The sequence below is a fragment of the Odocoileus virginianus genome, chromosome 10 (genome assembly GCF_023699985.2).
Source record: "Odocoileus virginianus isolate 20LAN1187 ecotype Illinois chromosome 10, Ovbor_1.2, whole genome shotgun sequence".
NCBI classification, from domain to species: Eukaryota; Metazoa; Chordata; class Mammalia; order Artiodactyla; family Cervidae; genus Odocoileus; species Odocoileus virginianus.
In genome coordinates, this window is record NC_069683.1 from 58,478,949 (window position 1) to 58,504,699 (window position 25,751).

At 38.6% G+C, this 25,751-nt stretch overlaps 1 protein-coding gene across 3 annotated transcripts in view; it reads left to right on the forward strand.

Moving 5' to 3' along the window:
* Positions 1-593: 593 nt before the first annotated feature.
* Positions 594-25,751, forward strand: part of ALKBH8 (alkB homolog 8, tRNA methyltransferase) — a 127,383-nt gene continuing 102,225 nt past the window's right edge. The window contains exons 1-3 of one of the 3 annotated variants that reach the window (XM_020879357.2): positions 594-630; positions 7,545-7,680; positions 13,905-14,142. In XM_020879357.2, the coding sequence (XP_020735016.2) occupies positions 617-630; positions 7,545-7,680; positions 13,905-14,142 (388 nt within the window). In that variant the 5' untranslated portion in view covers positions 594-616. The other 2 variants (XM_020879358.2, XM_020879359.2) reach the window with 2 other exon arrangements.

Below are 25,751 nucleotides of genomic sequence, written 5' to 3' on the forward strand. Positions count from 1 at the left end.
CTTTTCACTTCAGCACTGCAATAACCTGTTACCTAGTCTTCTTTTAGTCTTTCTTCCTACCTTCCACCAGAAGCTCTGGTCATATTAGTCCCTTTCAGGGATCCTCTTAGGCCTACACAACAGAATGGTGTAAAGTCTTCCATAACATAGGACAACCCATCCTTCCTGTCCTACCTCCCTCAACATTCTTCCACACATCTTTCTGTGGTATTCATCACTCCCGGGCACGTTCAAACATATTCACCGCCCTCTCTCTTGTTCTTGCGAGTCATCTTTCAGACTCCAGATTCCCCTCCCATACCCCTAATAAGACTCAGGAAGAAATATGCACGCAGTCCAAGGGGGAGGTGGGTACTACGCAGGGCCCGAGGGACATAAACCTGTTTGACCATGTCCATTTGGGAAGCTACCCCAAATAAGCTGCACTCACAACGGTTACTATCCCTCCTCAAAAGACAACGTAATTTTCACTGGAACGGAGAGGAGGCACCTCGGTAATCAAAGACTCTTGGCAGAGACAGATTTCAGCGAGTCTCTGGCAGGCGAAAGGGCTTGTGGGAGCGCCGTTCGTCGCCCCAGCAGGCTCATGGGAAATGTAGTGCAGTTTTTCTCCACCATGGCGGCGCCCGGGTGAGTTGTGTGAGAGTACCCGCCGCGGTTTTCTGTGTTAGAGTGGGAGAGCCTGGCGAAGGAGAGAGCTCTCGTTGGCTGAGAACCGCGCCTGAGCCAAGGTGGAGATTTGTGGCCCTTCTTATTGGTGGGAACGGAGGCCGCATATCTCCGCTTTCCTTGTTGCCTCTTCCGGTGTCCTCTTAATGCCCCAGGAGCTTCGGACCTCACCAGGGAGAGACGGGATTGTCCGTGGGCAGTAGGCTGTCGTGCGCTGAGTGGTTCTGTTAGAGTTTGAGGTGCCTGTGCTCACGTGGTGCCTGTGTCCATCTGTTTTTTTGGAGGGTTGGAGACAAGCGGTTGTTATCTGGGGTTTGGTGTTAGCTTCAGAAGTTTTTCTGATCGGTGCCAGTGCGGCGAAGAGAGTGTTGCTGATGGTCTAGTAGCTTGCAAAGCTGTCTCTTCCTATGCTCTTTTTTTGAGTAATCCCTGGGACTCTTGTGCTCTTTGTAGTGTGAGCCAATAGTTTTGGCTGATTTCATTTAGCAAATACTTACTCTGTACTTTCCGAATGTCGGGCACTCAAATTCTGTGCCTTCAAGTAAGCGACAGCCTTCTGGGTGAACGCAGCACACAAGAAGTAGTTATAATATGATGTGAAAATGCAGGGATCTAGTTGCATATCATATATAAATGAAAACATTGAAGAGGGCCACCAAACTCAATTCTGGAGAAGAGGTTTAGAAGGTAAGATGGCAAATTCAGTAAATTTAGGCTTACTCAGTATGAGTTTATTGATTGGCTACTATGTAGTATGTCCTGCTGTACGTGCTGGGTGTTACAGGGTGAATAATACAGACAGAAACCTCTACTTTCATTGTGGTGGTGTTCAGTCGCTCAGTGATGTCTGATTTTGCGACCGTGGACTGCAGCACGCCTGGCTACCATGTCCTTCACTATCTCCGGGAGTTTGCTCAGGCTCATATCCATTTAATCGATGATGCCATCCAACCATCTCATCTTCTGTTGTCCGCTTCTCCTCTTGCCCTCACTCTTTCCCAGCAGCAGGATCTTTTCCAACGAGTCAGCTTTGTTATAGCTTTTTTTCCATTTTAGCAAGTTAAAGGAGAAAAACAGAATAAACACATTAATGAGGGCATTAGAAAATATAGAGTAGTTCTTTAAAGAATTGAAGTGATATGACAAGTGATGGGGTCAGTGTTTTCTAATCATTATATGTATTTTTTCTTTTTAAATAGATAATGCAATTTGAATAGCTCCGAAATTGAAAAGTTGCAAAAGAGGCGCTTTCACTCCTTCTCATTGCTGTACCCAGTCTACCTATTTTCCCTTCCTTGAGTCAACCCATATTACTGATAATCTTGTATGTCCTAGAAATTTGTATGTATACTTTGTATATCTGTACTATACTTTATAACCAGGCCTCATTTGATAGGAATGTAAATTGTTTCCAGTCTTTGCTATTAATTAATTTATGTACAAGCACAGGAACATTTGTCTATACGACTTGGTTCATCATAGGCTCTCTTATTCAAGGAGAGCATAGACACATATATTATTATTTCCACTTAGGGCAGTATCCAATAGAATGTATTGGGGTTAAACTTACAGAGCAGATGCCATCTCAAAATTCTTATTATCCTATAGGGGGTGTGCTTGGGCCAGACACAGCATGGCTAATATTCTAATAAAATAGTGACCTCGCTGTTGAAACACCCCATAACAGTCCCAAAACATGGCAAGGCATGTGCAAGCCTTTGTACAGTAGTGGAAATTCCTTGGCCCGGGAATTGGCCTTTTTAGAAAGGGGCACCTCCAAGTCTCAGCAGCTGGTATCAGCCTTTTCCTTTTTAAGGTGACTCAGACCCGTCTTCACATGTAGTACCACTGCCTGACTGAGGGAAGGAAAGGGGAAAGAGGATACCAGAAATGTGATTACAAGGCTCCATCTACTGGTGCGGGACTTTTAGTGTCAGGCTCAAAACAATGTATTCAGCTTCTTTTCTTTCTTATTTCTTCCACTTTGCAGTCTTTGCTCATGTAACATATTTGGAAAAAAACTCTTAGTAGATTCATCCCCATTCTTCATTGCTGACTGCAAAAATGATGATCTTGGAATGGAATGGCAATAAGATAATTCCTTTGAGGCCCCCTCAGCTTTTCTTGGTCTTTAAACCGGTCTCATCTGGCCCTTCTGGAAATTAACAGTAATTTAGTAATAGACATATGTAATCCTTTTAACAAACTTATGAAATAGTGTCAAAGAGTAGCACAGCCAGACATTAGTTAAAGTAGTGAAAACAGATTTTATTTAGGTAACTATTGACAGTAGGGGAAAGAGCCAAGCTCTGTTCCGATTTGTGTGGAAGTGCTTAGGGTGTGTGAGTGGGGGTGCTCAGTAGAGTGAAAGTGAATGTGTTAGTCACTCAGTCCTGTCTTTGCGACCCCATGGACTGGGGCCCGTCAGGATTCTTTAGGCCAGAATACTGGAATGGGTTGCCATTTCCTTCTCCAGGGGATCTTCCTGATGCACCGGCTCAGTAGAGTTGTTCGGTGTAAATGCACTTAGGCCACCTGTTTGCTCACTGGCAGTTATAAAAGTTAGGATTCCATCCTGTCACAAAGACTGTCACAGAAGCCCTGTGCTTCCTGATGATTACATTTCAAAGGGGAAAATTCCCTGCCAGTTCAGTGGTCTGCTAAGGGTGTCGGTTTAATCCTTGGTCAGGGAAATAAGATCTCACAAGCCACATGGTACAGCCAAAAAAGAAAAAAAAAAAAAAAAAAACTGACAACAAACCCAGAAAACATTTCAAAAGAATAACACTCAGGTCCTTGAGTGAAACACTTCTGAATTGTAAAAGATACTGATACATGTTCACAGCTGTAAGCTGTTTTTAATAAGTGCCTTAAAAAAAAGGAAGGTCAGAGGCCTATTGTTATGAGTTGCTAGAACAAATAGTAAAATTTCCTGGCAGAATTTTAAGTTTTCTCAGTCAACTATTTTTTTAAAATACTTATTTTTAATTGATTGATGATTGGCTTACAATATTGATTTGGTTTCTGTTGTGCATCAACATGAATTAACCTTAGGTGTGCATATGCCGCCTCCTTCTTGAATCTCCGTCCTGTCTCCCACCCATTCCCACCCCTCTAAGTTGTTACAGAGCCTCAGTTTGAGTTCCCTGAGCCATACAGCAAATTCCCATTGGTTATCTGTTTACATAAGTTAGTGTATATGCATCCATGCTACTCTTTCTATTTTTATCTCACCTTCTTCCTCCTCTCCCCCACCCTTGTCCATTAATAAGTCTATTCTGTATGACTACAGTCTCCATTGCTGCTCTGTGAGCCAATTTGTTAGTACCATCCTTCTAGATTTCATATATATGTGTTAATACAATATTTGTTTTTTTTTTTTCTTTCTGGCTTACTTTGTATAATAGGCTCTAGGTTCATCCATCTCATTAAAACTGACTCAAATGCGTTCCTTTTTATGGCTAAGTGGTATTCCATTGTATATATGTACCACAGCTTCTTTATCCATTCATTTGTTAATATACCTGTAGGTTTAGGCAAGCATTTTAATGAGAAGCTGGGATCATCCTAAGACCTGACTTTATGCCACTGTAAACCATGGTAGAGTTTGGTCACATTTTTTAGTGCAGGGTTTGGATGAAGTTATGTGCCAAGAATAGGCCCTATTATTCCTATTTTATGGGTGAAGAAACCTAAGCATGAAAAAACTTAGTAACGCACACAGGTTCATTATAGCTAGTAAACGGTAAAGCTGAGGTTTGAACTAGAACTTTGACCCCTAAATAGTGTGTTATACTGTCTTTGGAGGCTCTGGGAAAACAAAAATATGATTTAATTCTTGTCATTAAAGAGCTTATAGTCCAGTGGAAGGCGACAAACAGGAAAACAAATAATTAGTGCGGTGTTAAAAAATGTGTATTCAGCTGTCTCCTTCCTGTCTAATGATGACTCCCCAAACTTACTTTCTAACCTCATTTCTTTTCCTTTTGCCACTTTATATTTTCACCTGCCAGCCAGGCATTGGAACTGTGTATCTCACCAGTAATTCAAACAAATGAGATCCTAAATCTGACTCATCACCTCCCCTTACTGATCTGCTCTTCCTGCCCTCTTGTGACTCTGCAGTCAGAATTTGGAATGACATTACTGTAGCCTCTCCATCACTCACTCTGTCCTGTTAGTAAAGTCAAAGTGAGAGTGAAGTAATAGCCACTCTGTCCTATCTCACTCTTTGTGGCCCCATGGACTGTAGCCCACCAGGCTCCTCTGTCTGTGGAATTCTCCAGACAAGAATACTGAAGTGGGTAGCCATTCCCTTTTCCAGGGGATCTTCCTGACCCAGTGATTGAACCAGGTCTCCGGCATTGCTGGAAGATTCTTTACTGTCTGAGCCACTAGTCTGATTCTTCTCTCTCTCATGTCTGAGTAGTCATCACGGTCTATTGACTTTTTTGAACTTACCTTTTGCCCTCTCTTCCTATTTCCCTTTCCCTTCTTTCTACAGCCTTCACCCTTGGTGGTACCAGCATTTCTACTTGTTAAGCCGGGTTATTGCAAGTTCTTTTGCCTCTCATTTCCCTATTGTGCTGTCCAGCCAGCCTATTTTACTGGCTTTACCTCCTGTCTCATGTGCTCCATGTATTGTTTAAGCTGTATTACTGATGTTTTTTCAGTAGTCTCAGCATTTTTATTCTGTATATTAAGACTAATAATTAGAGTTTTGACTGTTGAAGAGCTGCTTTGAAATGATTTTATTTTATTTAAGTTCTTAAGTTTATTTTGTTTGCTAACTTTGAAGACTTTCGAGTGGGTGAAGAGTGGTATTGGTGGATCAGCCATCATTCTCTGTTTTAAAAAATTATGTCTGCTACTCAATGTCTTTGCCAGACACATCCATTTCTGTTTTTAGCTTTTGTTTATTGCCTCGCTGGATCCCTTCCCTTCCTTATGACTGTGTATTCTTCTTGTCTTTTGATACTCAAGTCCCCTTCTGTTTTGAAGTTCTCCCAAACTTTTCCAGTTAACATCAATCTTATCTTTTTTGTCTCTAATTTATATCACCCTTAAAAAACATTAACACTTTATTATATAAAGCTATGTCATATTCTTTCATTGTTAAATGTTTGTCTGTTTTCCTCAACTAACTTATAAACCTGTGTTGAAAGCATAAACCATGTATTGTATTTGTATGCTGTAGAGTGCTGAGTCCTTAAGTAGGCATGTGTGTATTCACACGTTGTTTGTTTATCCCTTCAACAAACTTTTGTTGAGCACCTGCTGTGTGTTGGCATTCCTGCTTTCCTGGAGTTTACATCCTGATGGAGTAATTAAGCCAACAAACTAGTCATCACAAATTTGTTAAATTCTGTAAACAAAATAAAATAGGCTTCTGTAATAAAGCATGATGCAGGGTGCTGATTTGGATAGTGTGAAGACCTTTTTGGGAAAGCACTCAGGAACTACTTACTGATTGACATATCTTTAAAAAAATGAAAACATAATTCTATAGTGTTCTTATACCTGTTATTTTAAAAGTTATAGATACCAAGTATTTAACATACACAGTTTATAAAAATAATAAACTCCTAAATCACCACCTAGCTTAAATACTTTTAATACTTCTATGTGTCCCTTTCATATTGCAGTTCTCTCTTCTCCCCTGAAATAACTTCTCTCCTATACTTTGTATTTATCATTTACTTGCTTTTATGCTTTATATATGTTTCTGAACAACATATGGTTTACTTTTGAATTTTGAACTTTATATAATGGAATCATACTGTATATTCTACTGTGAATTTTTTGGTTTTTCTTTTTTTTTCCTTTCCTAACATTGATGAGGGTGAAAAAGCTGGTTTAAAACTCAACATTCAAAAAAATAAGATCATGGCATCCAGTCCTATCACTTCATGGCAAATAGATGGGAAAAAAAGTGGAAACAGTGACAGCTTTTATTTTTTTGGGCTCCAAAATCACTGCAGATGGTTACTGTAGCCATGAAACTAGAAGATACTCCTTGGAAGGAAAGTTATGACAAACCAGGACAGCATATTCAAAAGTAGAGACATCACTTTGATGACAAAGGTCCATGTAGTCAAAGCTATGGTTTTTCCAGTAGTCAGTATGGATGTGAGAGTTGGAACGCAAAGAAGGTTGAGTACCAAAGAATTGAAGTTTTTGAATTGTGATGCTGGAGAAGACTGTTCAGAGTCCCTTGGACTGCAGGGAGATCCAACCAGGCCATCCTAAAGGAGATCAGCCCTGACTATTTATTGGAAGGACTGATGCTGAAGCTGAAGTTCCAGTTCTTTGGCCACATGATGGAAAGAGCAGACTCATTGGAAAAAACCCTGATGCTGGGAAAGATTGAGGGCAGGAGGAGAAGGGGACAGCAGAGGATGAGATGGTTGGATGGCATCACTGACTCAGTGGACATGAGTTTGAGCAAACTCCGGGAGAACGTGAGGGACAGGGAAGCCTGGTGTGCTGCAGTCCGTGAAGCCACAGAGTCAGATACTGACCAACAATAACAAGAACATGTGAGATTTGTCTGGTGCATTTTACTTATGACTTCACAAGTAAAGAGGTTGCATATGGGAAAACAGCCCACCTAATAGCACTAAAGCACTGACTTGTTTCGTAGAACCTACCAGAGATACTGTTAGATGTTCTTGCTTCTTTGTTACCTTCTTAAATATTCCTTTGCTGTCCATGCATCTGTTTGTTCTCACTTCTCTTGGTTGGTGAAAAGTACAGTAGGCATTTAAAAATTGTCACATAGAAACATTTATAAAGTATAAAATACATGAACAGTATTGTAACTATCTGTTTTAGATTCCTAAGGTTGACATTTTGACCTTCCTTTTTTTCCCCAGTATTGTCATGGACAGCAACCACCAAAGTAATTACAAACTCAGTAAAACTGAGAAGAAACTCTTAAGGAAACAGATTAAAGCCAGGCATACTTTGCTGAGACATGAAGGCATTGAGACAGTATCTTATGCTACTCAGGTAACCTAGAGCTATTATTATAATTTGAATTTAAACATATTGCCATATTATTGTGTTCTAAGTAGCATTGTTAATAATCGCTCAGAGAAGAAATTCCATATGTGTTACAATCTGTGTTAAATGTATATATATATGATAGGACCTTCTAACTGTGTTTTGGGACATAGCCAAGTATAATTTGAATTTCCATTGATTGTATTGTTTGAACTAGCTGCTGCTGCTGCTGCTAAGTCACTTCAGTTGTTTCGGACTCTGTGCGACCCCACAGACGGCAGCCCACCAGGCTCCCCCATCCCTGGGATTCTCCAGGCAAGAACACTGGAGTGGGTTGCCATTTCCTTCTCCAATGCATGAAAGTGAAAAGTGAAAGTGAAGTCGCTCAGTAGTGTCCGACTCTTCATGACCCCATGGACTGCAGCCTACTGGACTCCTCCGTCCATGGGATTTTCCAGGCAGGAGTACTGGAGTGGGTTGCCATTGCCTTCTCCTGTTTGAACTAGAGGAAGCTGCAATTCTGCATTAATAACAATAACACTATACATCTATTTACAGTTTACAAAGCATACTTTTATTCATTATTATATTTAATTCCCTAGAAGTCTTTGTGAGATCAGTGAGAAAACTAAGGTTCTGAGAGGTTGTGATATGTCCATTGATATAAGGTGTTGAATCGAAATCTCAAGCTAGATATTTTGTACCCTAATGCACTCTTCTTTCTTCTATTCCTAACTTCATCTCTATTATAAAGTATTTTAATTATATGCTGTGAAACATTTTTTATTTATGAGATTTTATTTATAAAACCTTTTTAATTAACTTACAGGCAATGATTAAATAATATATATGTATGTATGTACACACACACGCACACGACTCTTCCTGGGCTATGAATGAGGAGAACTTAGCTTAACTCGTAGCTTCTCCACTTATTTGTGCATGAGCAGTACCCTTTGACTTCAGCTTTCTTCATTTGTAAGAACATACTATTACATACCTTTTTATTCCATTGGGTTGTTAGAGAACATGTATATGATAAGAGAACATGTATATGTAAGAGAACATGTATATGTAAAGAGAACATGTATATGATAGTACTTCCTAGTCATTAAAATACCATATGAGTATAAAGTGTTCTTATGATATTCTTTCTGGTGGTAAAGATATAGGATAAGAATAGTAAGGAAACTTACCACTGAGGGCCAAAGAGATATAGTTTAGAAGGTGAAGCGAAGCTCAAAACTTAGATCTCTTGATTCTTAGACCACTACTCTTCTATCACGTTTATTTTGTCTTCTGTGCTGCATCAGTTTAGGAATGAGTGGAGGTTTAATATTAGCCCTACTTAGACTTTCTTAAATATTAATAGCTTCGGGCTCACCCACCCATGGTGTCCACGCACAGTGTGCCTCACGCCCAGCTTCCCATACTATTCCATCACCATCACGGGACTCCAGGTACTCGTGCTCCCGCTGCCTGTGCTCACGATGCTGGGTGGCTCGTGGGCTCCACGACCGATGAAATACAGTGTAATGTAATTAGGCAAGCTGCTTGTGGTGCGCGATGCATTCCTGTGGCCCGGTTCTGCAGTGGAGAGCAGGAAGGCTCAGACGGGCGGATGAGAAATGTGCTTTGCAGATGCAGAATCCTTATCAAGCACTAAGTACTGAAGAAACAGTTGTAAGGCATCATCTGAAAACCAGCCTAGTGGAGGCCTTTTCCTTCTCTGAAGTAGACCTTTGATAAGAGTGCACACACACAGATGAGTAACTTCAGAGAATTTAAACCAAATCCCACAAAAAAGGATTAAGCAGATAATAGATTAGAATTAATATATATGCACACACTTACTGCCAAGAGCCACTGAGGCTGTGAGGCATTCAGAAGATTAATGACATACTCTATTTTCATCAATTCTCAAGCATAACTGGCTTTTTTCCCCCCCTTACAGGGGTTGTGTAGAAAAGTAGTAAGAAAAGAAATAGGTTTCTTTGCTGCCTCTGAAACTTGTTTCTGGTCGAGATGTACTTTTCTTTTACATCTCTAGAAGTTTTAACCTCATCTTCATGACTTTCAAACTGTGATTTTATTTGGACTTGATTATTTTTTTCTCCTCAATATTTTTAAAGGAAGAGAAAACATTTGTAGAAGGACTTCCAATTATAAATTATCTATCTAGAGGAGAAAAAAATTCTCTTTTTACTATATGTCATAAGTATAGATATCTTTGTGGACTTCCTGGTGGTGATAGTGGTAAAGAACCTGCCTGCCAATGCAGGAGTCTTAAGAGACATAGGTTTGATCCCTGGGTTAGGAAGATCCCTTGGAGGGAGGCATGGCAATCCACTCCAGTGTTTTTGCCTAGAGAACCTGTGGACAGAGGAATCTGGCAGGTTGCAGTCCTTAGGGTCGCACAGAGTCGGACACGACTAAAGCAACTTAGCACTCATGCATGTAGGTATCTTTGTACAATGTTATAGTGATTATTAGGTTTTTCTAGAGCCATGGTCCTCAACTTATCAGGACTGAAGATAACTTTAAAAAAAATCTGAATTCTTTTCTTCATATTACTGGAAAAATTGCTTGACTGAACAACTGTTTATCGAAGTAAGCGTTGATTGTATAGCTCACGTGTAATAGTAAGTAAGTTCCTCCTTTCCCTCCCCCATTGCACTGTTTTCATGTGCTTTGCCTTCAGCGTTGCCCACACATCACTGGGACAGCATTTTTGTGTTCTACTACTACTCCTCAGGTCACCACTCACTCTCTTCCCCAGTTCCTACGTGGGGCTGTGGATCCTTGCCATTTACAAAACTGTTGTAGTTCCTTAGATTTGGGAATACTGGTAATATTTTTATATTTTGGCTACATATGACTAAAGTTATTCTGGTACTTCAATTTATAATCTCACTGAATGAGGTCCAGGGTAAACCATCTGAGACTAAATTTTATACCATATTTTATAGTATTGTATTAGTGTGTTTATTATGTGTGTGTGTGTGTGTGTGTGTGTGTGTGTGTGTCTACTTACATGTTGTTCTTTCGTCACTAAGTCCTGTTCGGCTCTTTTGAGACCCCATGGATGGTAGTCTGCCAGGCTCCTCTGTCCATGGGATTTCCCAGGCAAGAGTACTATAGTGGGTTGCCATTTCCTTCTCCAGGGCATCTTCCCTATCCAGGGATCAAACATGCTTTTCCTGCACTGTGGGTGGATTCTTTACCACTGAGCCACCATACATATAAAGTATTGGCTGCCCCGTAACAGAGCAGAGCTTTGCTTATTATCCAATTTTATAATAATTTCTTTTGCATTCTTTTAAAACAAGGTTCTAGACATGAACCTTCCCATTTTATACATATGAAACTGATACATTATGTTCTAAACTCCAACTTCATATAAATCACGTGTTGGCAGACTACTGTCTTCAGCTTAAATCTGACTTGTTAGCTAAGAATGAGTTTTACATTTTAAGGATTGTTAAAAAATTATAACTAGAGACTTTGTAGATGCTGAGTAGATCAAGAAGAGATGGAAAGAATACACGGAAGAACTGTACAAAAAAGATCCTGATGAACTGGATAAGTTATGATAGTGTGGTCAGTTATCTAGAGCCCAGAGCCAGACATTCTGGAGTGTGAAGTCAAGTGGGCCTTACTTAGGAAGCACTGCTGTTAATAAAGCTAGTGGATATGATGGAATTCTAGTAGCTGTTCAAAACCCCAAAGGATAATGCTATCAAAGTGCTGCACTCAATATATCAGCAAATCAGGAAGACCCAGCAGTGGCCACAGGACTGGAAAAGGTCCATCTTCATTCCAGTTCCCAGGAAGGGTAGTACTAAAGAATGTTCAAACCATCAGACAGCTGTACTCATCTCCCATGCTAGTAAGGTCATACTTATGCATGCTGGTCTTCAGCAATACATGAACCACGAACTTCCAGATGTCCAAGTTGGGTTTAGAAGGGGCAGAGTAACCAGAGGTCAAATTGCCAACACTCTCCTGATCATAGAGAAAGCAAGAGAATTCAGAAAAACATCTATCTCTGTTTCATCAACTATGCTAAAGCCTTTGACTGTGTGGATCATAACAAATTTTGGAAAGCCCTCAAAGAGATGGGAATACCAGACCATCTAACCTGTCTCCTGAGAAACCTTTATGTGGGTCATGAAGCAACAGTTAGAACCCTGCACGGAACAGCTGATTGGTTCAGAATTAAGAAAGGAGTATGACAGGGCTGTCTGCTGTCACCCTGTTTATTTAACCTATACGCTGAGCACATTATGTGAAATGCCAGGCTGGATGAGTTACAAGCTGGAATCAAGATAGGTGGGAGAAACATCAACAACCTCAGTTATGCAGATGATACCACTCTAATGGCAGAAAGTGAAGAGGAACTAAAGAACCTCTTGATGAAGGTGAAGGAGGAGAGTGAAATAGCTGGCTTAAAACTAAATGTTAATAAAACTAAGATCATGGCATCCTGCCCTAATACTTCATGGCAAATAGAAGAGGAAAAGGTGGAAGTAGGGACAGATTTCCTTCTCTTGGATTCTAAAATCACTGCAGATGGTGACTGTAGCCATGAAATCAGATTATTGCTTCTTGGCAGGAAAATGACAAACCTAGACAGTGTGTTGAAAAGCAGACATATTACTCTGCCGACAAAAGGTCTGTATAGTCAAAGCTATCGTCTCCCCAGTGGTTGTGTACGGTAGTGAGAGCTGGACTGTAAAGAATGCAGAAAGTCAGAGAATTGATGCCTTTGAACTGTGGTGCTGGAGAAGACTCCTGAAAGTCCCTTGGACAGCAAGGATATCAAACCAGTAAATCTTAAGGGAAATCAACCCTGAATATACTTTGGAAGGACTGATGCTGAAGCTGAAGCTCCAGTATTTTGGTCACCTGATGTGAACAGCTGACTCATTGGAAAAGTCCCTGATGCTAGGAAAAGATTGAGGACAGAAGGAGAAGAGGGCGTTTAGAGAATGAGATTGCTGGATGGTATCACCGATGCAGTGGACATGAGGTTGGGCAGACTTCGGGAGATGATGAGAGACAGAGAGGCTTAGCATGCTGCAGTCCCTGGACACAACTGGGCGACTGAACAACAACAATGAAAAATAATAAATGGGACTATGTGACAGAAGCTTATATGATCTGCAAAACCTAGAATATTTACTGTCTGGCATTTTCTAGAAAAGCTTTGCCAGTATCTGATGTAAATGATGAAACTGATGCGGGTAGGCCATTAGTTGTTTACTTTTGTTATGTTTCAGAATTTAAAGATCTTAACATGGTGAAGAATGTTTTTAAGTACAGAGACTATAAGGCTTCAAGCATCAGAATAAAAATAGGAGACCTCTCACCACCAAATTCCTTGAGTAAAGTTGAACAGGATTGCAAATGACAGGAAGTAAGCATGATATTTTCAAAGAAAAAAAATTAATTGCAAAATAACTGGATAATCCAGATACAGGAAACTTTTCCTATTTTATATTCAATAGAACTTGTAATTTTTTTTTCCTTTGAGGCAGTACCTTTACCTTTTGTTTTTAGTAAGCATTGTATAATGGTTATATAAAAAAGTATAGATTCTGGAAACTGACAGAAGTAAATTTGAAACTCATCTCCAACTAATTACTACCTTAACTTCATTTTCTGATTTTTAGTTTTTTTGTATATGAAATGGGGCTAATATTACCCACTTTGTAGGATTATTGTGAGGGCTTCTCAGATTGCGCTAGTGGTAAATCCACCTGCCAGTGAAGGAGTTGCAGGGTTGCAGTTTCAATCCCTGGGTTGGGAAGATCCCCTGGAGTAGGTAGGAAATAGCAAACTGCTCCAGTATTCTTGCCTGGAAAACTCCATGGACAGACGAGCTTGGTGGGCTACAGGCTATGGGGCCACAGAGAGTTGGACACAACTGAGTGCACACAGGATTGTTGTGAAGATTGTTTTAATGAAGATTGAGTATAAAATCATACAGCACAATGTCTAGCCAAAAAGCAAGATTTATGTAAATCCTTGTTTCTTCTCTACCTCTTCTTTCTGTTTCATTATGTTAAATTTATGAACAGTGAAAGTTATCTTTTAATTTGTGTTTATGGTCACTAAAAGGCTATTTAAAAATCAGTTATCATTACAATATTTTATTTGAAAATGTTATTTAAAAATAACAGGTTGATATCAACTGCTCATGTTACTTTCTTCTTTTGTCTTTTTAGAGTCTGATTGTTGCCAATGGTGGTTTGGGTAATCAAGTGAGTAGGAACCAACTGCTTCTGGTTTTAGAGGAATGTGGATTGGTGGATGCTCTCTTAATGCCACCTAACAAACCCTACTCATGTGTAAGATACACAACTGTAGAAGAATCCAAGAAAGCCTATGATACTCTCAATGGCAGAGAAATAGTGGATGATTTAGGACAAAAGATCATCCTGTACTTGAATTTTGTGGAAAAAGGTATATCATACAGGTATCTTTTTAAAAATGGTTTTTGCTTTTGTGTGAGTTTTCTTTCATATCTAAGTTGAAAGTTTATTGTGAAACAAAATAGGACACCCCCCATCCCCCCCACCTTTTTTAACCTTCTTTAAGTGCCTAGTATTGTATAGGCATGGGACTAGTAGTTGAAGGGAGATGATTTAGATACAGCTTATTATTTCTAAGAAGCTGGTCCCACCAACCTTACAATATCTTTATTATATATGTTATTTATTTTGGAACCCTGCTGTCTAATTGTGTTTTTCAGTATTTATTGTTAAGGGTTCAGATTTATTTTACAGTGTCTACCTAGAAACTTTCAATTAATCACTTAGGAATTAATTGTGATCCAAATGATTGTGTGCCAAGGTTCGCAATTATGGAGGAACATCTTTAGTCACCAAAGATGCCTGAAGCTTTATGGTGGTGATAGTTGAACTTTCTGTGTTGGTAGAAATATGTTCATATTTTATATCTGTGTTGTCCAGCATGATTCTGTGGATTTTAAATTTTGATTTTATTTAAATAAATTCAGTTAACTAATTTAAATAAAAGTTTGACAGACTGATTTACAAAATTGCTGTAGGGGTTATTCTATCTTTTCACCACTGACCCATGGAAATGAGATATATTGAGATGAACTCTGATGTTTAAACATCTAATCTCCTTCTATTATATTCATTTTCTACCTGTTTAGGCAATTAAACAGTTTTGTCTAGATATGCTGTAGGTAAGTGAGTATATGTCAAAATTATGTTTTTTAAAATAAGATTCAAAGGAAACTTTAAATAACTCCTTTAAAGATATGTTTTATAAGTTATAATTCTTATGTCTATATGTACTTAATTTTAAATCTGACTTAAGCTTTCAGATTTTGCAAAGCAGATTGTTTTCATATTTTGTTTTTGTGGTCAAATAAATCTTAATCAAAGAATATTATCATTAGGTTTTCCTTCAGCATGTTGAAAAATGTAAGAAATTGCATGAAATGAATTTTGGAATGGTTTTTATTTGAAATCCTGTATTAGATCCTATTAGATCCAGAGGTTTTCTTTTTTTTTAAATTGAAGTATAGTTGACTTACAATGTGTTAGTTTCTGGTATATAGTGAGGTGATTCAATTACATATGTATGTGATATATTTTACACTATGGTTTACTATGGGATATTGAATATAGTTTTTGGTGCTACACAGTAGGACCTTGTTGTTTATCCATTTTATATGCTGTAGTTTGCATCTGCTAACCCCAAACTCATAAACCATGCCTCTCCTACTTTCCTGCCCTTGGCAAGCAACCAAAAATCTGCTCTCTATATCTGTAAGTCTGTTTCTGTTTTGTAAATAAGATCATATGTGTCATATTTTAGATTCCACATATAACTGATATCATATAGTATTTGTCTCTCTCTTTCTCACTTACCTTAGTATGATAATCTCTGTGTTGATCCATGTTGTACAGATGGCATGCTTTCATTTTTTATGGCTGAGTAGTAGTCTATTTTGTGTGTGTATGTGTGTGTGTGTGTGTGTGTGTGTGTGTACACATACATCTTCGTTATCCATTCATCTGTCGATGGGCATTTATGTTTCTTCCATGTCTTGGCTGTTGTAAATAATGCTACTGGGAACATTGGTGTATGTGTATCTTTTTGAATTATTGTTTTGTCCAGATGTATGCCCAGGAGTGGAATTGCTGGGTCATATAGCAACTCTAGATTTTCGAGAAACCACCATACTGTTATTTCACATTGTTTTTCTATTACTTGACCATAGAAGCAAAAATGAATATTTAAATTTTATATTAAGTATTTAGAATCTGGTTGGTTTATGGAGGGGCATACTGTAGATATGAGAAACCTTCTTTCTTAGATTTAAAAAGTGGCCTGATTGTGTTCAAACAAAATACTTAAGTAAATACTGTTATATTTGCTATTGGTAATTGCAGTGGATAAAATGTACCATGATTTTTATCTTAGCCTTAATTTTTGTATTTTTAATATGTTGTGTGCTGGGCTCTCTTTGGCAGTATACATACTGATATGTTGTATGCCTATCAACATTATTATTTCTAAAAATGAGGCTTAGAGTATTGACTAAAAAAAAAAGTCACAACCTAGAAATTGAGAGTTATGTTTTATTTGGTGGGAGTGTTTAGGACTTCAGGCCCAGGAGACAGCCTCTCAAGTAGTCCTGAGAAACTGCTTTGAGGCAGTGAGGGAGGCAGTCAAGTTATGTAGAAGTTTGCAATACAGTGGGGCAGGTAGTCTGAATGTCAATGATTACTGTTAATTAGGGAAAATTGTATATCTTTCAAGTTAAGGAATTTAACACTTTCCTAAGTTTAGAAAGATGCAAGCGTCTGGGTATACTGAAATAATTTCTTCCACGTGTACCTCACCTATGTGGGACCAGAATCCTGTTTCTTGACTTAAAAAAAAAAATTAACTATTTTATTTTAATTGAAGGATAATTACTTTACAGTATTGTGATGGTTTTTGCCATACATCGCCATGAGTCAGCCACAGGTGCACATGTGTCCACCCATCCTGAATGTCCCACCCATCTCCCTCCCCATCCCATCCCTCTGGGTTGTCCCAGAGCACTGATTTTGGGTGCCCTGCTCCATGCATCAAACCTGCACTGGTCATCTATTTTACATATGGTAATATACATTTTTCAATGCTATTCTCTCAAATTATCCCACTTTCACTTTCTCCCACAGAGTCCAAAAGTCTGTTCTTTACATCTGTGTCTCTTTTGCTGCCTTGCATATAGGATTGTCATTACCATCATTGTAAATTCCATATGTATGTGTTATTATACTGTATTGGTGGAGAGGGAAATGGCAACCCACTCCAGTATTCTTGCCTGGAGAATCCTATGGACGGAGGAGCCTGGTGGGCTGCTGTCCATGGGGTTGCACAGAGTCGGACACAACTGGAGCGACTTAGCATGCATGCATGCATTGGAGAAGGAAATGGCAACCCACTCCAGTATTCTTGCCTGGAGAATACCAGGGACAGAGGAGCCTGGTGGGCTGCTATCTATGGGGTCGCACAGAGTCAGACACGACTGAAGTGACTTAGCAGCATACTGTATTGGTGTTTCTCTTTCTCACTTACTTCACTCTGTATGATAGATTCCAGTTTATCCACCTCATTACAACTGACTCAAATGTGTTTCCTTTTATAGTTGAGTAATATCCCATTGTGTATATGTACCACAACTTCCTTAACCATGCGTCTGCCAGTGGACACCTTGGTTGCTTTCATGTCCTAGCTATTGTCAACAGTGCTGCAGTGAACATTGGGGTACATGTGTCTCTTTCAGATCTGGTTTCCTCAGTGTGTTTGCCCAGCAGTGGGATTGCTGAGTCATATGGCAGTTTTGTTTCCAGTTTTATAAGGAATCTCCATGTGGTTCTCCATAGTGGCTATGCCAGTGTGCATTCCCACTAACAGTGTAAGAGGGTTCTCTTTACTCCACACCCTCTCCAACATTTATTGTTTGTAGACATTTTGATGGTGGCCATTCTGACTGGCATGAGATGATACCTCATCATGGTTTTGATTTGCATTTCTCTAATAATGAGTGATGTTGAGCATCTTTTCACATGCTTATTAGCCATCTGTATGTCTTCTTTGGAGAAATGTCTGTTTAGTTCTTTGGCCATTTTTTGATTGGGTTATTTATTTTTCTTTTGAGTTGCATGGGCTGTTTGTATATTTTGGAGATTAATTCTTTGTCAGTTGTTTCATTTGCTGTTATTTTCTTTTATTCTGAAAACTGCATTTTCACATTGCTTATAGTTTCCTTCATTTGCAGAAGCTTTTAAGTTTAATTAGGTTCCATTTGTTTATTTTTGCTTTTATTTCCATTACTTTGGGAGGTGGGTCATAGAGAATCTTCATGTGGTTTAAGTGTTCTGTCTATATATTCCTCTAAAAGTTTTGTAGTTTCTGGTGTTACATTTAGATCTTTAATCCATTTTGAAGTTATTTTTGTGTATGGTGTTAGAAAGTATTCTAGTTTCATTTTTTTACACATGGTTGACCAGTTTTCCCAGCACCACTTGCTAGAGAGACTGTCTTTTCTCAATTGTATGTTTTTGCCTCCTTTGTCCAAAATATAAGGTGTCCAGAGGTGCATGGATGTGTATCTGGGCTTTCTGTTTTGTTCCATTGATCTATATTTCTGTCTTTGTGCCAGTACCATACTGTGTTAATGACTGCAGCTTTGTATATAGTCTGAATTCAGGCAGGTTGATTCCTCCAGTTCCATTCTTCTTTCTCAAGATTGCTTTGGCTATTCAAGGTTTTTTATGTTTCCATACAAATTGTGAAATTATTTGTTCTAGTTCTGTTAAAAATACCATTGGTAACTTTATAGGGGTTGCATTGAATCTATAGATTGCTTTGGGTAGTGTGCTTATTTTCACTAGATTGATTCTTCCAATCCACGAACATGGTATATTTCTCCATCTATTTGTCATCTTTGATTTCTTTCATCATTGTTTTATAGTTTTCTATATATAGGTCTTTTGTTTCTTTAGGTAAATTTATTCCTAAGTATTTTATTCTTTTCATTGCAATGGTGAATGGGATTGTTTCCTTAATTTCTCTTTCTGTTTTTTCATTGTTAGTGTATAGGAATGCAAGTGATTTCTGTGTATTAATTTTATATCCTGCAACTTTACTATATTCATTGATTAGCTCTAGTAATTTTCTGGTGGTATCTTTAGGGTTTTCTATATAGAGGATCATGTCATCTACAAACAGTGAGAGTTTTACTTCTTTTCCAATTTGGATTCCTTTTATTTCTTCTTCTCTGATTGCTGTGGCTAGGCCTTCCAAAACTATGTTGAAAAGTAGTTGTGAGAGTTGGCACCCTTTTTCCCTCATTTTAGAGAAAATCCTTTCAGTTTTTCACCATTGAGGATAATGTTCACTGTGGGTTTGTTGTATGTGACTTTCATCATGTTGAGGTATGTTCCTTTATTCCTGCTTTCTGGAGAGTTTTTTTTTTTTTTTTTAATCATAAATGGGTTTCTCTGCATCTATTGAAATAATCATATGGTTTTTATCTTTCATTTTGTTAATGTGGTGTATCACATTGATTGATTTGTGATATTGAAGAATCCTTGCATCCCTGGAACAAAGCCCACTTGGTCATGATGTATGATCTTTTTAATATGTTGGTGGATTCTGTTTGATAGAGTTTTGTTAAGCATTTTGCATCTGCGTTCATCAGTGATATTGGCTTATAGTTTTCTTTCTTTCTTTTTGTGGCATCTTTGTCTGGTTTTGGTAATAGGGTGATGGTGGCCTCATAGAATGAGTTTGGGAGTTTACCTTCCTCTGCAATATTCTGGAAGAGTTTGAGTGGGATAGGTGTTAGCTCTTTACATTTTTGATAGAATTCACCTGTGAAGCCATCTGGTCCTGAGCTTTTGTTTGTTGGAAGATTTTTGATTACATTTTCTATTTCCATGCTTGTAATTGGTCTGTTCATATTTTCTATTTCTTCCTGGTTCAGTTTTGGAAGGTTATACTTTTCTAAGAATTTGTCCATTTCTTCCAAGTTGTCTGTTTTATTTACATATAGTTGCTCATAGTAGTCTCTTATGATCGCTTGTATTTCTGTGTTGTCTGTTGTGATATCTCCATTTTTATTTCTAATTTTGTTGATTTGATTCTTCTTCCTTTTTTCATTGATGAGTCTGGCTAATGATTTGTGTATTTTGTTTATCTTCTCAAAGAACCAGCTTTTAGTTTTGTTTATCTTTGCTATAGTCCTCTTCATTTCTTTTTCATTTCTTTCTGCTCTGATTTTTATGATTTCTTTCCTTCTACTAACTTTGGGGTTTTTTTTTTTTTTTGTTGTTGTTGTTGTTGTTGTTCTTTTGTAGTTGCTTATGTGTAAGTTAGTTTGTTTATTTGATGTTTCTGTTTTCTTGACGTAGACTTGTATTGCTATGAACCTCCCTCTTAGCATTGCTTTTATCGAATCCCATGGGTTTTGGATTGTTGTGTTTTCATTATCATTTGTTTCTGTGCACATTTTGATTTCCTTTTTGACTTCTTCCATGATCTGTTGGTTATTCAGAAGCATGTTGTTTAGCTTCTGTATGTTTGTGTTTTTTATAGTTTTTTTTTTTCCTGTAGTTATTATCTAATGTTACTGCATTGTGATCAGAAAAGATGCTTGAAACGATTTCATTTTTTAAAAAATTAACCAAGGCAGATTTTTAGGTCTAGGATATGATCTATCCTGGAGAATGTTCTGTGTGCACTTGAGAAAAAGGCAAAATCCATTGTTTTGGGGTGAAATGCCCTGTAGATATCAATTAGGTCTAACTGGTCCATTGCATAGTTTGAAGCTTGTGTTTCCTTGCTAATTTTCTGTTTGGCTGATCTATCCATAGGTGTAAGTGAGGTATTAAATTCCCCTACTATTATTGTGTTACTGTTAATTTCCCCTTTCATACTTGTTAGCATTTGCCTTACATTATTGTTGTGCTCCTGTGTTTGGTGCATATATATTTATAATTGTCATATCTTTTTCTTGGATTGGTCCCTTGATCATTATGTAGTGTCTTTTGTCTCATGGTTTTTATTTCAAAGTCTATTTTGTCTAATATGAGTATTGCTACTCCTGCTTTCTTTTGGTCTCCATTTGCATGAAATATCGTCTTCCAGCCTCTCACTTTCAATCTGTATGTGTCCCTAGGTTTGATGTGGGTCTCTTGTAGACAGCATATATAGAGGTTTTGTTTTTATATCCATTTGGCCAGTCTTTGTCTCTTGGTTGGAGCATTTAACCCATTTACATGTAAGGTAAATTATTGATAAGTATGATCCCATTACCATTTACTTTGTTATTTTGGGTTCATTTTTATAAACCTCTGTGTTTCCTGTCTAGAGAAGATCCTTTAGCATTTGTTGAAGAGCTGGTTTGGTGGTGCTGAATTCTCTCAGCTTTTGCTTGTTTGTAAAGCTTTTGAATTCTCCTTCATATCTGAACGAGATCCTTGCTGGGTAGAGTAATCTTGGTTGTAGGTTTTTCTCTTTCATCACTTTAAGTATGCCCTGCCATTCCCTTCTAACCGGAAGAGTTTCTTTTGAAAGATCAGCTGTTATCCTTATGGGGATCCCCTTGTGTATGATTTATTGCTTTTCCCTTGCTGCTTTTAATATTTGCTCTTTGTGTATAATTTTTGTTAGTTTGATTAATATGTGTCTTGGGGTGTTTTGCCTTGGGTTCATCCTGTTTGGGATTCTCTGGGTTTCTTGGACTTGGTTGGCTATTTCCTTCCCCATTTTAGAGAGGTTTTCAACCATTATCTCCTCAACTATTTTTTCATGCCCTTTCTTTTTGTCTTCTTCTTTTGGGACATGTATGATTCAACTGTTGGGGCATTAACATTGTCCCAGTGGTCTCTGAGGTTGTCCTCATTTCTTTTCATTGCTTTTTCTTTTTCCCTCTCTTCTTAATTTATTTCCACCATTCTACCTCCCACCTCGCTTTTCCTCTCTTTGTCTCAGTTTTTCTACTGTTGGTTTCCTCCAGAGTGTTTTTAATTGCAGTTATTGTGTTGTTCATTATTGATTGACTCTTCTTTGTTTCTTCTAGGTCCTTGTTAAACATTTCTTGCATCTTCTCGATCCCTGTCTCTAGTCTATTTACCTATAACTCCATTTTGTTTACAAAATTTTGGATCATCTGTAGTATAATTATTCTGAATTCTTTTTCAGATAAACTCCCTATTTACCTCTTTTGTGTTTGGTTTGGTAGGTTTTTATCATGTTTCTTCACCTGCTGGAGATTTCTCTGTGTTTTCATTTTGCTTAGCTTGCTGTGTTTGGGGTGCCCTTTCTGCAGGCTGGAAGGTTGTGGTTCCTCTTAATTGTAGTCTGCTCACTGTGGGTGGGGTTGGACCAGTAGCTTGTCAAGGTTTCTTGGGTGGGGGAACCTGTGTCTGTGTTCTGGTGGTTGGAGCTGGATCTCTCCTCTCCAGAGTGCAATGAGATGTCCATTAGTAGTTTTGGGTTGTCTATGGGTTTGGTATGGCTTCGGGCCGCCCATCTTTTAATGTTCAGGGTTGTGTTCCTGTTTTGCTGGAGAATTAGTGTGGTGTCTTGAACTGAAACTTGCTATCTTTTGGTGGAGCTTTGTTTCAGTGTAGGTATGGAGTCTTTTGGGTGGGCTCTTGTCTATTAATGTTCCCTGAGTCAGGAATTCTCTGATGTTCTAAAGTTCTGGAGTTGAGCCTCCTGCCTCTGGGTTTTGTTCCCAGTCTTACTGTAGCCTCACGACTTCTCCATCCATATAGCATAGAAGATAAAACCCCCAGGTTAATGGTGAAACAACTCTGAACAGCCAGAAACACAAAGAGAGTTTCACAGAATTGTAGAGAGAAGAGAAGAGGGAGGAGGGTGATAGAGGTGACCAGGAGGAGAAAAGGAAAGAGACAAAAGTGGAGAGAGCAGTCAAGCCAGTAATAAAGTCCCTAAGTCCTCTCCACAGCCAGGAACACCCAGAGAAATTCACAGTTATATAGAGAAGAGAAGAGGGAGGAGGGTGATAGAGGTGACCAGGAGGAGAAAAGGGAAGAGTCAAAAGGGGAGAGAGCTATCAAGCCAGTAATCAAATCCCTAAGTGAAAATGGATATTGAAGATTAGATTCTTAAAGATAGAAAATTAATAATAAACATCAAAAAGCAAAGATTAAAAACTTAGACTAGAGGTTAAACTCCCAAAGATCCAATATAGAAAATACAAAGTTGATCACAAAAATTAAAAAGATATGTATGGAATTTGTTTTTAAAAAAAATAGTTTCTTTTTTTCTTTCTCTTTTTAAAGAAAGGTGACAGTAGGCTATAAAAATGAGAGTTAAAGGAGTAATAAATAATTCAAATTTTCAAAAATTGAAAAATGATAATAGTAAAAATATATGTAGGGATTTCTCTGGAGCTGTTGGGGCAATGTGGGGTCAGTTCTGTGTCAGATTGTCCCTTGTTCTGGCTTGTACTTGTTCTCAAGGTCTATCGCTGCCCCCAAAATACACAGTATCAGCATTAACTTCAGGGTTTTAATTTGTTGCACCTGTCACTTCCAGGGTGGTTACCCCTTCTTTGTTTATTTTGGCTTCCTCTGTTTGCAAGTCTCTTGAGTGTCTTAATTTCTGCCCTGACATGAGGGGGCGAAGGTGGCCACTTATTCGGGCTCACTTGTTCAGCTGTGCTGTGGAGAGGGAGGAGCATGGCAAAGAAATATGGCATGTTTGGGCAGTGCTCGCATCAGTGGACCACCCTGGGTTTGCCACAGCCCACGGCGGTGTGTACTTTCCAGGTCCACACTGTTCAGGCTCCAGGGTGCTCCGTGAGGGTCCTGTCCCAAGTGGACCCTGTGTTTCGAGCACTTCCCAGGTCTAAGCCGTTCAGGTTCTTGGGTGCCCCACAAGAGCACAGGCCCAGAGGGGCTGTGTTCAGTGCTCATCCCAGGTCCAAGCCGCTCAGGCGACCAGTGCTTGGCGGGCCCACGGTCCCAGGGGGCCATGCATCTTATCCACCTCGCTGGTCCCTGCTGCTTGGTTTCCTGTGTGTGCCATGAGGGCCTAGTCCCAGGTGTCCCGTGTGTCTCCTCTGGGAAGCTGATCTCAGGCTGTGACACTCCTGGTGGATGTGAACCTTCCAGGATCCCAGGAAGATGTGGTTAGCTGGCAGCCTGTTACAGCTTGGTGGAAGATGCAGTCTCTTGGACCCCTTGCCTTGCAGCTCTGGCTGTTGCACACCTGCCTCTCTGCCTCCAGGGAGGGAGGGCCCTAAGTAGCAGCTAGCTTCCTCTCCTTTGGTATTTGCTAGGACGCAGTCTTTTGTTCTGTGAGCACGCCGGGTGTTACCATGTGGCGTTTAGAGCCTTTTGTAGGAAACGTCCTTTTTTTTTTTTTTCCCATCTCTCTGGCGATCCCATAGTTTGGGTTGCTATGTCTCCAGCTGGAGAAGCCAAATCTTGGCAAGGTCAACTGAGCGTCCTCACTTTCACTTTTCACTTTCATGCATTGCAGAAGGAAATGGCAACCCACTCCAGTGTTCTTGCCTGAAGAATCCCAGGGACGGGGAGCCTGGTAGGCTGCTGTCTATGGGATCACACAGAGTTGGACATGACTGAAGTGACTTAGCAGCAGCAGCAGCAGGCAGAGAGAAAAACACAAATGTTTTATCTTTGTTTACAAAGGCGTTCTTTATCAACTTGTAGTAGGTCACAGCATAAAAAAAAATTTACTGGAAAACAGATTGAAGTTAGTATGTTCTAAAGTCAAAGTTATAAATCACATTTATCAGTTCATTTAGTCCCATGTAATTGATTCCTTTTGATCTATATGAAGTAAGCAGGTTTTCCATTACAGTTTGTAATTTGTTATGCAATTTAGTAGCATTAAGCCTATCAGAAGCACATTTATTTAAAAGTTCTTTTTATGTCTTGAAAATCTTTATTGTGTAAAAGCAGTGTAAAATTATGATAGTCTGTAAAGGACAAAACTTAAAACAGCATGGTTATAGAGTTGAGTACATGTAATTAGGAAACGGATATTTCTGCAACATGTAACATATATGTATAATCACTACAATTATGACTGATAACATTATATCAGGACATACCAAATGTTAGGGATTTCATATAAATTTTGGAATATCTGTATTAATGATATTTATCCATACATTAGAACCTAAAGTTCACCTTCAATCACTTGACAATGTTTTTGAGTTGGGGCTTTGCTGGTGGCTCAGATAGTAAAGAATCTGTGTAAAATGTGGGAGATCTGGGTTCAATCCCTGGGTCGGGAAGATAAAAATAGCAAATAGACTTAGTTTAACATTCATCTCTGAGATGCCTCAAAGATGCTTCTTCAAAGCATCCATCCCAGAGTTAGCTGGAGACTAAAGGAGCTTTAGTTAGATTTTTATATTGGGAAGTTTGTTAGAAATATTGTAAAGGTTTTAAAGCACAGCAGGATCATAGGTCACTAAAGTGATACCTATTCATTTAACCAAAGTCACAAAAACTATTAAAAAAATAAATATAGATCATTTAAGGGCACAGAAGCTCACACAATCTATTATAAAAGGGGCACTTTTAACAGAAATTAAATTCCAGTCCTGTACTAGCTCACTTAAAGTCCATTTACTGGACAACTTCAATCTAAATTTGGTTAATCCTGACTGAGTATAGAACTATTCCCTCAGGGTTCATTTCCATAATCTCTCATCACTTTCTGTATCCATCCTGTGCCTCATTTCCCATCCAAATAAAATTAACCAGCTCATACTTTTTTTTTCAGTAAAATGTAATTCCATTTCTCATACCTTCTTTACTGAAATCATACATTCTACTTCTTATTGTATACTGAAATGTTACTGTGTTATTCTTATTCACTCTAACTACATGTTTAAATTAGAATCCTCAACTCTTAAAGCCTTAATTTTTAGTAAAGCTAAAAGCAATTATGAACTGTCTTTAAATTGAAAGTGAAAGTGGCTCAGTCGTGTCTGACTCTTTGTGACCGACCCTAGGTACTATACAGTC